This window comes from Pungitius pungitius, chromosome 13 (assembly GCF_949316345.1).
Source record: "Pungitius pungitius chromosome 13, fPunPun2.1, whole genome shotgun sequence".
Taxonomy (NCBI): Eukaryota; Metazoa; Chordata; class Actinopteri; order Perciformes; family Gasterosteidae; genus Pungitius; species Pungitius pungitius.
Window position 1 is genome coordinate 9,809,395 of NC_084912.1, and position 11,632 is coordinate 9,821,026.

An 11,632-nucleotide genomic window follows, 5' to 3' on the forward strand; every position below is an offset into this window, starting at 1 on the left:
ATCTGCTTTGGTTTTCATTTTCCATGTGATTTTAGCCATAAATTGACAATATATGGGTGACAGGAGGACATTACTTGCTGCCAAAAAAAAAGAACAGAAATTGTTAGCATATCAGGGATTTATTTCTACTGAGACAACCACAAGATTTTTTTTTTAAATTCTCATGGGAAATATGTTTCATAAACACTGCATTGCAGTAGAAAAACTTAGCATCACTTTTAAACCGACTGCCTGGAAACAGAACTGGTATAGTTTCATAAGGAGGGTTTGGATGAATGTTTTTTCTTTATTTATAAAAGCATCTTGGCAAAACACTGCTTATATATAATGATGAAATCAAGCCACGCTTCATGTGTCAAATCCAGCCAAAAGATACAACATGTCAAAACATAAAACGGTTTAGAAGCCCAGGTGCTACCTCTAGAGCTAATGGGAAGTGACAGTCTACTTTACAAACAGCCTGTTGTAACTCCCCAAAACCAACTCTTCTCTGGCCGGGGAAGCTAATGTGCAAATGTGAATAACAAGCAAACAGAGCCGTGTTCCTGTGGTGCTTTTGGCGGGACACATTCCTCGCTGGTGCCGCTGCAGCCTTGTCATACCAAACAGCATGTAAAAATGCGACCCATATGGTCTCCCTCTTCAAGAGGGACTGATTGAGCTGTATGGAAGTCCTAGCCCACCCACTGAAAAGAAATAAGGAGAACCATATGCGGGGGATAAATTAGGTAAACTGCACAACATTTTTATTAGATTCAATTTCACTTGACTTGCGGATGGACTGCAAGGTGACACTTTAAAAATAAACATTGAGCCTCGGATAGAAAAAGTCATTCGAGGGTAAATCCGTGAAACATGGAAATACTAAACCAAGTGATCAATAACTGTTGTGTCTTTTACTTGTGTTAGATCCACCAAAATGTGATTAAAATAAGTATCATGTCAATCACCTTACCGGTCTGGATTAGAACCAATTGTCAGTGTGCCTTTACAATAAAAGGCCCATTAAACTTCACTAAGACAGCAAGCAAATGTTTAGTTTGCAGTTATGAGTATGTTATTGTAAAATCCAACTTGTCTTCCATGGACTACTAACCACGTTTGAACTTAATTCAATTTCTTGTGTCTGGATTCAGAACATTTGTTTAAAAAAGGGATTAGCAACTCAAAATACATATAAGAGGTTTAAGAAAGAAAAATACACAGTTGATTATTAGAAGTGGAACTTTTACTTTTAGTTGACCGTACATAATAAGTAAAACATACATTTTCCTTTCAATATGTTTTAACTATTGTTGTTGCATGCTTTGCTTTTGCTAACTTAGATTCCGAAACTGCAAAAACAAACTCAAGCTTCTTCTTTGAAGACCAGTTTAAAGACTGTTTAATATGCGTGACTGAGGCATTCTTACGCTTAAAGAGGCCTATATCATTATTTAAAAAGAAGAAAACCGACTAAAAAACATTGCATGCTCTGTGGTGTGATCTATGAGGGCGTCTTTCACTGTCGGCTTGTTAATTTTACCTTTTTGTTTTGTAGCATTTGTCAACATATTTCCTGCTTGTGATGGTTTGGATTAAATTGTGAAAAAGACCTGAATCGTCAAGCATTTGCAACTTATGAAGACCAGGCGGCTTCTGCCTGCTAAGAGCTTCAAGATGATCTCTCCTCACTGCCAGACAAAAGAGCGTGTTCCTCACAGCCGCTGATTTGGATGTGCCTGTTCTCTCAATCAGTTTATGAGACTAAACACGGAAAAAAAAGAGATCTCAATATCCCCACATCCTCACATCATTTGACTGTGCTTATGAAAAGTCAACAGTATGTTGTGAGAGATGCCATAAAACAGAGAGCATGATCAATGAATAATGTACAAGAATCCCTTCTAATAAACCTTTCCCTGGAGTCTGTTTTTTGTCCCACAGCGTCTCGAAGGAGAAGGGCACTATAATAATCTACCCTGAGTATGGCAATTGTTACCCTTTCCTTTCATGTGGTCGGAAGGTTGCTTTCGAGAGGACTGTGTAGTCCTGGAGAACTCAAATAGGAGTTCATTCATAGCAGTTCCTGCGTAACAGAAAAGGAGGACGTGTAGCTATATTGGAAATAATCCATAATAGCAAACAGTAGATGGGATTGTGAAGTGCTAGGAGTAATCATGCCCGGCAACAGGCCGCAGGAATGCAAATCACCCCTCAAGCCAGGAGTTAGGTTAGCAGGTGGCCTCTTCTATTCACTGAATGTCAACACTCCTTTTAGATGGAGTCCACATAACATCTGGGCAGACCAGCCACTGCTTTTAATTAAGTGAAATACAGTCACTCAATGTTCTGCCATGTCAGAATTTCTTTTTTTTTTTGTAAAAGTGGAAGGGTAAAGGGAGAAAAAGTGCAGCATTACAAATCCTGTGTTCAGTAAAGGGCAACACAGTTATGTAAATAATTATTAATCATTGACCTAATCCTTAGATTTAAAAGACCAATAAAAACCCCTCTGTAACCGGACGGCTTCTCTGGAAATTGCTTGTTTGCTTGCAAATTTCTGGAAATTCTGCTTTTCCTGAACAAGGAAGGAATGCGAACACACTCGGTTTAGTTTAAGGTCACAACTTCTAGGCTCTCTGAGCAGATGAATGGAGGCAAGCAGACGTTTTCCGTACACACAAAGCATATAATGGATGGTGTCGCTTCCTATAATCAGGAAGGGATTACTAAATAAATGATATAGCTCACTCTAACCCCCCTTTGGGAGCTGTCTAGGTCACAGCCCTCATGGCAACAGACCTTATGGGTAGAACCCTATTAGAAGTTACGCTTTTTTACAAATATTTTTTAATCCAAGACGGTAGTCAGACAACTGTATGTAAAATATCTCTAAACGCTCCAAACAGAAACCCTAAAAGTTGAATTGTAAATGCTGGAGAACTTGCCGCTGCTGCAGTGGGAAAAAGCTCCCAGATGAAATGCAGGTTGCAAGAAAAGCTCTAAGGTCAAATAAAGGCAAAGCTAAAGTTTGCGTTTTCAAGTGGTACATTTATTAAAATACACTCTACATTAAGATATACTTTCCCCAAACATAAGATTGAATTAGAGTGGTGCAGAGATGTTTGCAGCTAGTTCCCAGGAACCAAAAAACTGTGTTTATGGAAGACATTTACATTACCATGTTTTAAAAATGACATTATTTGTAAAGCATTCATAAGTGAACACTCAACGTTACAAGTGCAATCCGTCTGTTAACACACTCTCTTATGAAAAAAAAAACCTGGCTTGGAAAAGGAGAAACAGCATCAGTGCTTAAGGAGAGTGGAGGCTTGAAAATAGCTTTGGGCAGGTTGGAACACCCGCTATTTCTTTTTTTTTTTCCAATTTGCTTTACAAAATTTCTGACAGTCAGTTGAAGCTTTGATGTCAGGGCCAATGGCATCATCTTGTTGACTGTGTGATTTTTCCAGTTAACCTGTGATGCTACATTCTTCTGTATGTATCATTAATAATGTCGGAATAAACAATGAAACTAAGAGACAAATTAACAATGAAGAAAATCACCAAATAACGACAGCCTTGTATAATCGTAGAGAATTTATAGCAAGTATATGTTGTAAATATGAAAAATAAATAGGCTGAGGGGCAGGCGACGTTATGCATCACGATGACTCCAGTGAATAGTTTACTCATAGAAGTTATCATACAGACGTAACTGAAAAAGACTATATGCCAATGGACTAAAACATGAACTGAAAAATGACATGTAGGAAAATCGATATTTTGTCCAAATCATTTAAAGATCACAATATTCAGTGCTATTTTAGAAAAAAGGAAAATAAATTAGATAATACAACTTTATATACATAATACTGTACATCACATCACACCTGAAACAGATGGGTTTTCCAGCAATTCCCATACCAGACACATAAATAAAAAACTGAAGATAGCGTGGCCACTAATGGCAACCACAAGACCTAACTACCATATTCCTGTATTTCTTTAGGATCACGTTTGAGCTGTCATCAAAGTAAAGCACTGATATTGCGTTGAGCTTGGTCGGGGCACAGCATGGCTTTGGCACGTTGTCAGGGAACATTAAATGGACCTATAAATGACAAAGTAGATTTAAAAGAGTGTTTTTAAAGGAATAAGAACTGCTGAGAACATTGTGGTCGCTTATGACATGATTTTTATTGCTTTACGTATATGCAAGGCACTCTATAGAATACTTACCAGCGTTTGCACAATGGCATGATTTGTTGCATTCATGTGTGCGTTGAGTGGAAAAGAGCATTCACCGTCACAATAAAAAGCAGCATAACCCTCAGGTGCGATGATCCAATCCTTGACAAAAAATAATGAGTTTTCTCTATTTAGGAACCTTATAATTGTATTCAAAAGGCATTGCTCATTATTTGACTGACTTTTGTTAAAGTTATACATGTTATGTCATGTAAAGTCATTTTTGCTTACCTGCCAGCCCAAATCTCGAAAACTGACGTATAGTTCATGCTTCTTGCAGGCTTGCTTCTGCTCACTTGTGTTGTAATCTGATGCAATCAAGGACAATAAAAAGCCATTAATTACCACAAAAACTAATGAAAATGAATACAGTTTTTCATCTCAACTATAGGAAGGTTATCACAACAGCGCCATTGAAATCTATTTTAATAAACTATCAAATAATCTTGACTCCAGCATAAAAGTTCACATACCTCCAGCTTTTGGTGCCTGAGATGATTCTTGCTGATTGATAGATTTATTGCGATTGTGGTTCTTTTTTTTACCACCAGCAGCTCTGACAGAACGAAGCAACACCCCACTGGCCTTGAAAAAAGCAACCAGGAAAGGCTGTTTGGACTGAGGCCCATTCCTCCCAATGATTCCAGCGGATTTCATGTTGATACTTCGACCTTTAAAAACAAAAGGGAAATTCAATGTTCAATTCAAAACTAAAGGACATTTTCATGACTTCCTTTAAGATTAGTCAAATATCTTTCTGAATATTTGGTCCAGATTTGTGATTTGTCTGTACCATTCATTAGAAGTAAACATAAAGTGGTAAAACAAAGGGACGTAAAGAAAATCTGAACTTCACTTGCCATCTGCAGTCTCCACACAGAGCTGCAGGCCCAAGTTCTGCTGTGGGTTCATCACCCAGTGGTTACTAGTGGCTGTGAGGTCAAACACTAACCAGCCTCCATCCGATGCCTGGACCTTTTTAGAATCAAGCAAGAACGTCTCTGCATCGCTGAAGGTAAAAGAAAAACACGGACATCTGCATTAAATAAACCTCAAACTGTATAAAAGCAGATATGGCAGTTATACTACAAAAAGGGTTAGGGTTAGAATATCTTCCAATTCATTAAAATACATCAAAATCAACTGAAGATTTGTTTTCACTCTCTGTGGGTAACCTGGATTTCAGGACTGTTTTTTTCAGTGTTTCAAGAAAAACAACCATTTGGTTCTTCACCAGCATATAAACTGGGTCCAACAGGTTGTTACCATTTAGAAAATAAGAGATAAGGGATCACTGACGGATCATAAATGGATGCTTAAGCCCAAAGTCTGAAGCAGAGGCCAAGCATCTGAGGTTTTTTTTTTATTACAGTTTTATTGTATTGTTTTGTTATTTGTTCATTCTTTTGTAACCAACATTCTTCCTCTAAAAACCCTTTAATTAAAGCTGCAACTTCTAATGAACTAAAGAGTTTTGTGGTTTAACGTGTGCCAACCTTTTAGCTATTTGATGAGCAAAATCTTTTTGGAGTTAAGTATTAAGTATAACTGTGCATTTTTAACACAAGGCATCAATCAACCCAGAGTTGAAAAAACCCTGCCTTGTGATTTGTATTGGGTTCCTTTCAAGTGGCAGATCGGATAAGGCAGCGCCTGTTTAGTTTTTGTGGTTGCACAGAGCCAGTCGAAGAATAGCTTGTGTGTTTATTACAGGTGTAAAAAACGTAAACCCCCTGTAGAATTGCCAGTTGTTATGATTGCCACAATAGTGAAATTCCTCTTGGAAAAACAGTATGCAGCTGATATCCTGTGATGATTTAGTCTGTGCAGGTATGACTTCACTATTCACAGGGCTGTATCAAAGAGGAAAATGCTTATCCTGCTCCTTCATCTGAAATTAGTGGATGAATGAATACCAGGAATAAAACCAACTCTTTTAGCAAGTAAGTCTGTCTTGTGCAAATCATGAGCTACTTTTCTCCATCTGCAATGCATGTTCAGTTAGAAAGATTCAGATTCAGTGCCGAGCGCAGTGTGGCGATGATGTGGTGGAGTGGAAGGAGGTCGGGGTGCTGCGTCCTTGTCTCCCTTTTAAGAAGTCCTCGTTTGGTTCTGTTCATATGCTCAAGCACACTAGTTTCCCCAATTGTGAATAAAACTGCTTTCAAGTGAACATGGATGAAAACACCACAAGTTTCACAGTCCAACAAAACAACTTTGTGTAAATGTTTTATAGGCAAAAAAATGCACTCAACACATTCATTAGACCTCTAAGTCAGTATCTTAAACCCTTACAAAGGGGTATTTGTTAGCTACTTAAACCCACTAACACACTTAACCATGTACTAAAATTGATAACCAACTTCAAATAGATGGCAATGATAACCTTCTGTTGGAAAGAATAAAAGAATACCATTACAAAGTAATACTGCTAATTTAATGTGATTTAATTTAGTTTTTAAAAGTTAACAAACAACTTGAGCAGAGTGGTTTTCCAGTCAAATAGTGTTTCAGAAATTGCTTGCAGTGGGAAATGGTTGCTGTATTTTGTGAACGCTAACTCACCATTCCCCATCAAAACGTTTGTGAAAACTCAGACTGAGCAGCCTTTCCCTTTAAGATGGAGTCCATTGACTTGGACCTTTTCAAAGCCCAGGAGGCCCATATCTCCCCTTCAATCACCCACACACATTTTTGGCAAGCAAATGTGGGCCCACTTTTAAGTACTCCCCTGTGTATTCAGCTATGTCGTGGCTTAAACTTCCGGAATATTGTTAAGACAGGCAGGTGGTGGGCATAACAGTGACCACAGCATCCACCCCCCCTATTGTGGGCCCTCATGGTTTCATCTGGGACTCAGCCGGCTTGGCAGGCAACACAAGACGAGTGATAACTGATGAACCTTCCAAGCTTCATAAGTGGCCAACTTGCTAATGGACTTCTCTTTATCCGAGAACTATATTTGTGTGGCAGACGTGGTGTGAATGAAGGAGTACAGAGTTGGAGATAGAAGGAGGTTGTGTGCGCGAGTGGAAAGTTTGAACCAGTGCAAGACACTCGCTGTCGGACCATTGGCCTTTTTAACTGTGAAATGACTTTGTGGGGGGAAACTACTCATCGGGCCACGGCGTGGGTGCAACCTCACTAAAACGTCATTGTGCTGTTTTAGCCGGTAGTAGCTGAGCTAATTCAACTACTTTTGTCAGTTTAATCTGTAATATATATCATCCTTTGGAAGTAAAGTCTCTGAAACTTCTGTTTATGTGATAGAAATAACTTTAATAAAAAAACCTCCAGTAGAAATGTTCAAAAAGAAGAAAATGGAAGTATCTACTTTCCTACCATCCGCTACATTTACTGTTGGATTTTTAGTGATCAGGTACTCACTTGTTTTGATATTCCTTGAGGACTTGATATATAGCAACCTTCAGAGTAACATTGTCGTAGCGGGCGTGACTGCGGTCCTTATAGATCCGAAACTCTGCAGCAGTCACCGCCTCTCCCTCCGGGATCTGAGTCAGATCAAAACGGAATTCCTTGTAGTGTCTTCGTTGGTGAGAAAAATCTTTGTCCTTCTCCACTGGGAAAGAAAATATTTAATTTAGAATTTCCTTTTCACTGGCAGCAAAGCTCACACTGATCGAAAAATATGACTTCAACTGAGCCGCTCCGTTGGGTTTTTTTTCTGAAGAGAAAATATGCCAGCTTTAATTCACAGAAAGAGTGTAATTTATGACATCTTCTTTTACATTCCTGTTCCTATCCAAACATTTTGACTACCAACAAAAGCACTTTCCAGTTCATTAAATCAGTCAACTGAATACAGGTAGCAGTTCCCAGACAGGCCCTCCACTGTGTGCCGAGCTGCATTCTCTGGCCATGATGAATGGGCTGTCAGTTAAGAAAAACAGCCTGATTTCAATTAAAGACACTTTCGTCTGCTCCTCATGGAGAGAAAAGACAGGATCCTTCAATGTCATATCAGCGTCTACTCCGACCGAATTTCTGACCTCATACTGACCTCCTGTAGGTTTTATACAATGTGTTAGGAGTATTTAATGACCCTTAACCTGTGAAACTAAATATTTCTAATTCAACGGATAGCCTAAGAATGTTTGAAAACGCCTAACACATAACATATATGATTACCTTATATGTTGTGGCATGGAGATAAATGAACAGTTTTGATTTTTCAGGAGGCTGCATCTATTTTTTTTTTTTTAAGAATTCCCCTCAACAAAATGACTCCCACAATCCCATAACATCAATATGCTGGCAAAAGATACTTTAACACCACTAGCTCTCTCACAGCCCTGCCCAACAGCAGAAACAGGGACATGTGGCCGAGGTCAGTGAATTTTTTTTCGGGCACCCGTAGAGGTATCGTGCCGTGCGTTTCCCTGATATTCTATCGAGAGAGGACGCCTGTGGTTACTTAGCACAAACAGGTCAGAGGTCAGGTCTGACTTTTACCCACCGAGTGGGCTCCATTATATTAGCCACAGGCAGTAATCTGGAGAAGAGTTGACACTGAGAGCATTTAAGTTAAAAAATGAATATTGCATAATAATGAAGTCCCTCTCTTGTATACAGTGTACAGCCGTGAGCATTCTTGGTGTGTTGCATACTAATTGGATTCAGCTTGCGTTAACAGTATTCAATACATCACTGGTGTGTTTCATCTTTACTCCTCCTGCATACACTCTCGTCATGCGTGTGTATTGTCATTTGAATACCTGACTTTGTTTATTTAAACACTGGACTGTACCAATGGCTCCTGTAAGCATATTAAACTGTATGAAAAGCCACATAGACATTTCTCAAACAGTTGAGGTCAGTAGCTACATTTCAGCATACTGTAATAAAGACAGAGCCCCATTGAACACTTCCCTGACAGTCCCCCGAAGGAGCGCACAGCTTTCAAGGCTGACAGTGTACATGCCCTGGTATAGTGGTAAGTGGAACCAGATGGGCCCGGGCCAAGGTGAGGGATTATACTTCCAAGACTACACAAATTCACTGTTTTGCTCTATATTAAATGAATAAAATTATTGATATTATAATACCAGCATTATTTAAAAATGATTTAAAGTGATATGTATAAATATTTTATTTTGCTTCCTGCATTTATTTTTCAATAGCGTTGCGTTTTCATTAAAAAACGCTAAATGCTACGTTTAAGACTAATGTGACGAGACTAATGCTTAATCTTTGTGACTGAAACTCTTCAAATAAAGGCATCAGTCAATATCACAGGAAATCATTTGGACCAATTTTGTCAAGGTCAGACAGTCATCTGATAAGGTGCCGTGAACTGCTGGGTCAAGGGTCGCTGCTACTGAACAAACACAATCATTATTCAGATCAGATGCTTTTTAATAGAAAGCAGCACAAATCCGGAAGAGGTCAAAATGTTGGACCTAATTCTGTTAAACACTAAATATTTCACGAAAGGCTAAAGCAACTTAACTGATGTCTGAAGGTACATGTTGACATTTAGATGGAGGCATTAGAGATAAAAACAGCGTATGAAGGATAAGAGTGAAAACTGTAAAAGTTAAGATTTAGGTATGACAATATAGTTATTTAAGCAAAATTGTATATATTTATGTATTTTCATGTCATGTTTCACGTGTGAATATCAACAGCAATCAGTCGTTGATCACACTTTCTCTCTTGATGAAGACTTTAGTGCTGCTGTATTAGAATGCATTGGACATGTGATGCAAAAACAATTATTTTTTTAATTACAAAGTAAAGTAGCGAAATTGTCGTAATTACAGCCTACATATCATTTATCTTTAGAGTATGGAAGTAAATTGCGATGAAGATAAGCTGAAGGAGTTTAAATACTTTTAATACTTAAAAATATTAAAACGTGGCCTCCATTCGTATTTCGATGAATGGTGATGAATTAAAAAAAACCTTTAAATGCCACTTACCTAAATTGACAAAACTCATAACCATGTCGGCGTCGTTGAGGAAGCTGGTGTCTTGCACCGTGCTGAGTGCGGGGCTGTGGCCCATCAGCGGGGCCGCTCGGTAGGGCTGCGCTGCGCGCGAGTAGCCGGCCTGCTGGGGGCTGTAGTGCGCTTTCCTGCCGTGCCCTTGGCCCTTGGCACTGACGCCCTTCCCGGCACCCAGCTGCCGCTGCATCCCCTCCTCGTCCTCCTCCTCCTCCTCCACGGCCATGGCGTTGTACAGGTCGAGCATGAACAGAGGCGCGGAGGACGCCTGTTTCCCGGGAGAGAAGGGCCTCGGACGGTGCGGCAGGCCCAGGATGGAGAGGATCTCTCTCTGGATCTCCCTGCGTTCGTGATTGCGCAACCTCCTGTAAATAAAACTCGAGTGCACATGGTTGTCACTTAACCCGCAATGAGCGCACGACAGAAAGCTCAGGCAGCTCCACGCGAGTCCAAGGACGGCCCGGCTCAGCGGGGAAAGCGCTCTCATCTCGGGACGAAACTGTTCACTTTGATCACGAGAAGTTCAACTACATCGCACTTCCGGGAGGAAAATACAAGAAGTTTTTTTTTTGTCTCCGCCAATTAAGGACTCATTGACTTCCCATGTTAGACAGAAGCACCGCAGCCTTCACGGTGGCAACTGAGGAGGTTTTTCTTCTTCCCAGTGAGATGTTTTAACTTGCAGAAAAGCTGCTGCTCCTTTGCAGTGCGCACGGTTCCTCCAGCTGTATCTTCTCCTCCGGGGTCCATCCAAATCTCCTGCTGCCACACCAAGTATTTATGGCCCTGGTCCCTCGGCTCACTCATCTGTGATGCGGACACACGTAGGTACGCCCCATAACGTCGAGGGACAACACGCAGTTTCCAGCGGATGAGATTTGTGGAAATTGTGTCCAGAATGAAGAGAGAAGAACTAGACTCGTGCTCCGACTGGCGTTTTTCCTAATCACCCCCCCCCCCTCCTCCTCCTCCTCCTCCTCCCTCCCCCCCGCCCGTGTGAGAGTGTTTTGGGGCTGGTTGCCCTCTGAGCCCATCCCACACTCCCAACTTTTCTTTTCTTTTCTTTTTGCATCCATCTCCAGCGGCAGCAATAAAACTTCAGCCCCGGTGCCATGATGGATGTGGCGGCTCAGGAGGTGAAAAGGGAGACACTTGAAATCCGAGAGCCCGTGTGAACGAGTGGACGAATTATGACAGGCTCTTTTAATCACCTCAACTTATTGAAGTGCACTTGTTTATGGGAGAGGGCTCCAGCTGCAGTCGCCATCAACAACAAGGATCCTGTTGTCAGACCGCACAGGCTCACGATGCTGTAATGAAGTAGGATTTCGTTACATGCACCAGAAAGTAAAAGTGATACATGATTTGCAGTAAAAAAGGATCTCACACACGGACGGATCGTAGTAGATTTACTAGTGAAGGGACGATGGATA

General features: G+C 40.4%; 1 protein-coding gene across 1 annotated transcript; it reads right to left on the minus strand.

Moving 5' to 3' along the window:
- Nucleotides 1-3,019: 3,019 nt before the first annotated feature.
- On the minus strand, nt 3,020-11,136 carry bmp5 (bone morphogenetic protein 5). The gene is made up of 7 exons (XM_037465515.2): nt 10,176-11,136; nt 7,621-7,813; nt 5,094-5,242; nt 4,707-4,904; nt 4,465-4,541; nt 4,225-4,335; nt 3,020-4,096 (listed from the first exon to the last, which is right to left on the minus strand). Exons 1-7 carry the CDS (start codon nt 10,684-10,686, stop codon nt 3,947-3,949), a joined length of 1,389 nt encoding a protein of 462 aa, XP_037321412.1. The 5' UTR covers nt 10,687-11,136; the 3' UTR covers nt 3,020-3,946.
- Between the last annotated feature and the right edge of the window lie 496 nt (nt 11,137-11,632).

Excerpts from the sequence above, each read along its gene's own strand:
- bmp5 (XM_037465515.2), bottom strand. The coding sequence starts at position 10,686 with ATGAGAGCGCTTTCCCCGCTGAGCCGGGCCGTCCTTGGACTCGCGTGG. Across the intron at positions 7,814-10,175 it reads TATGAGTTTTGTCAATTTAG|TGGAGAAGGACAAAGATTTT; the intron begins GTAAGTGGCATT and ends TTTCTTTCCCAG. Across the intron at positions 4,542-4,706 it reads TCAGGCACCAAAAGCTGGAG|ATTACAACACAAGTGAGCAG; the intron begins GTATGTGAACTT and ends TGATTGCATCAG.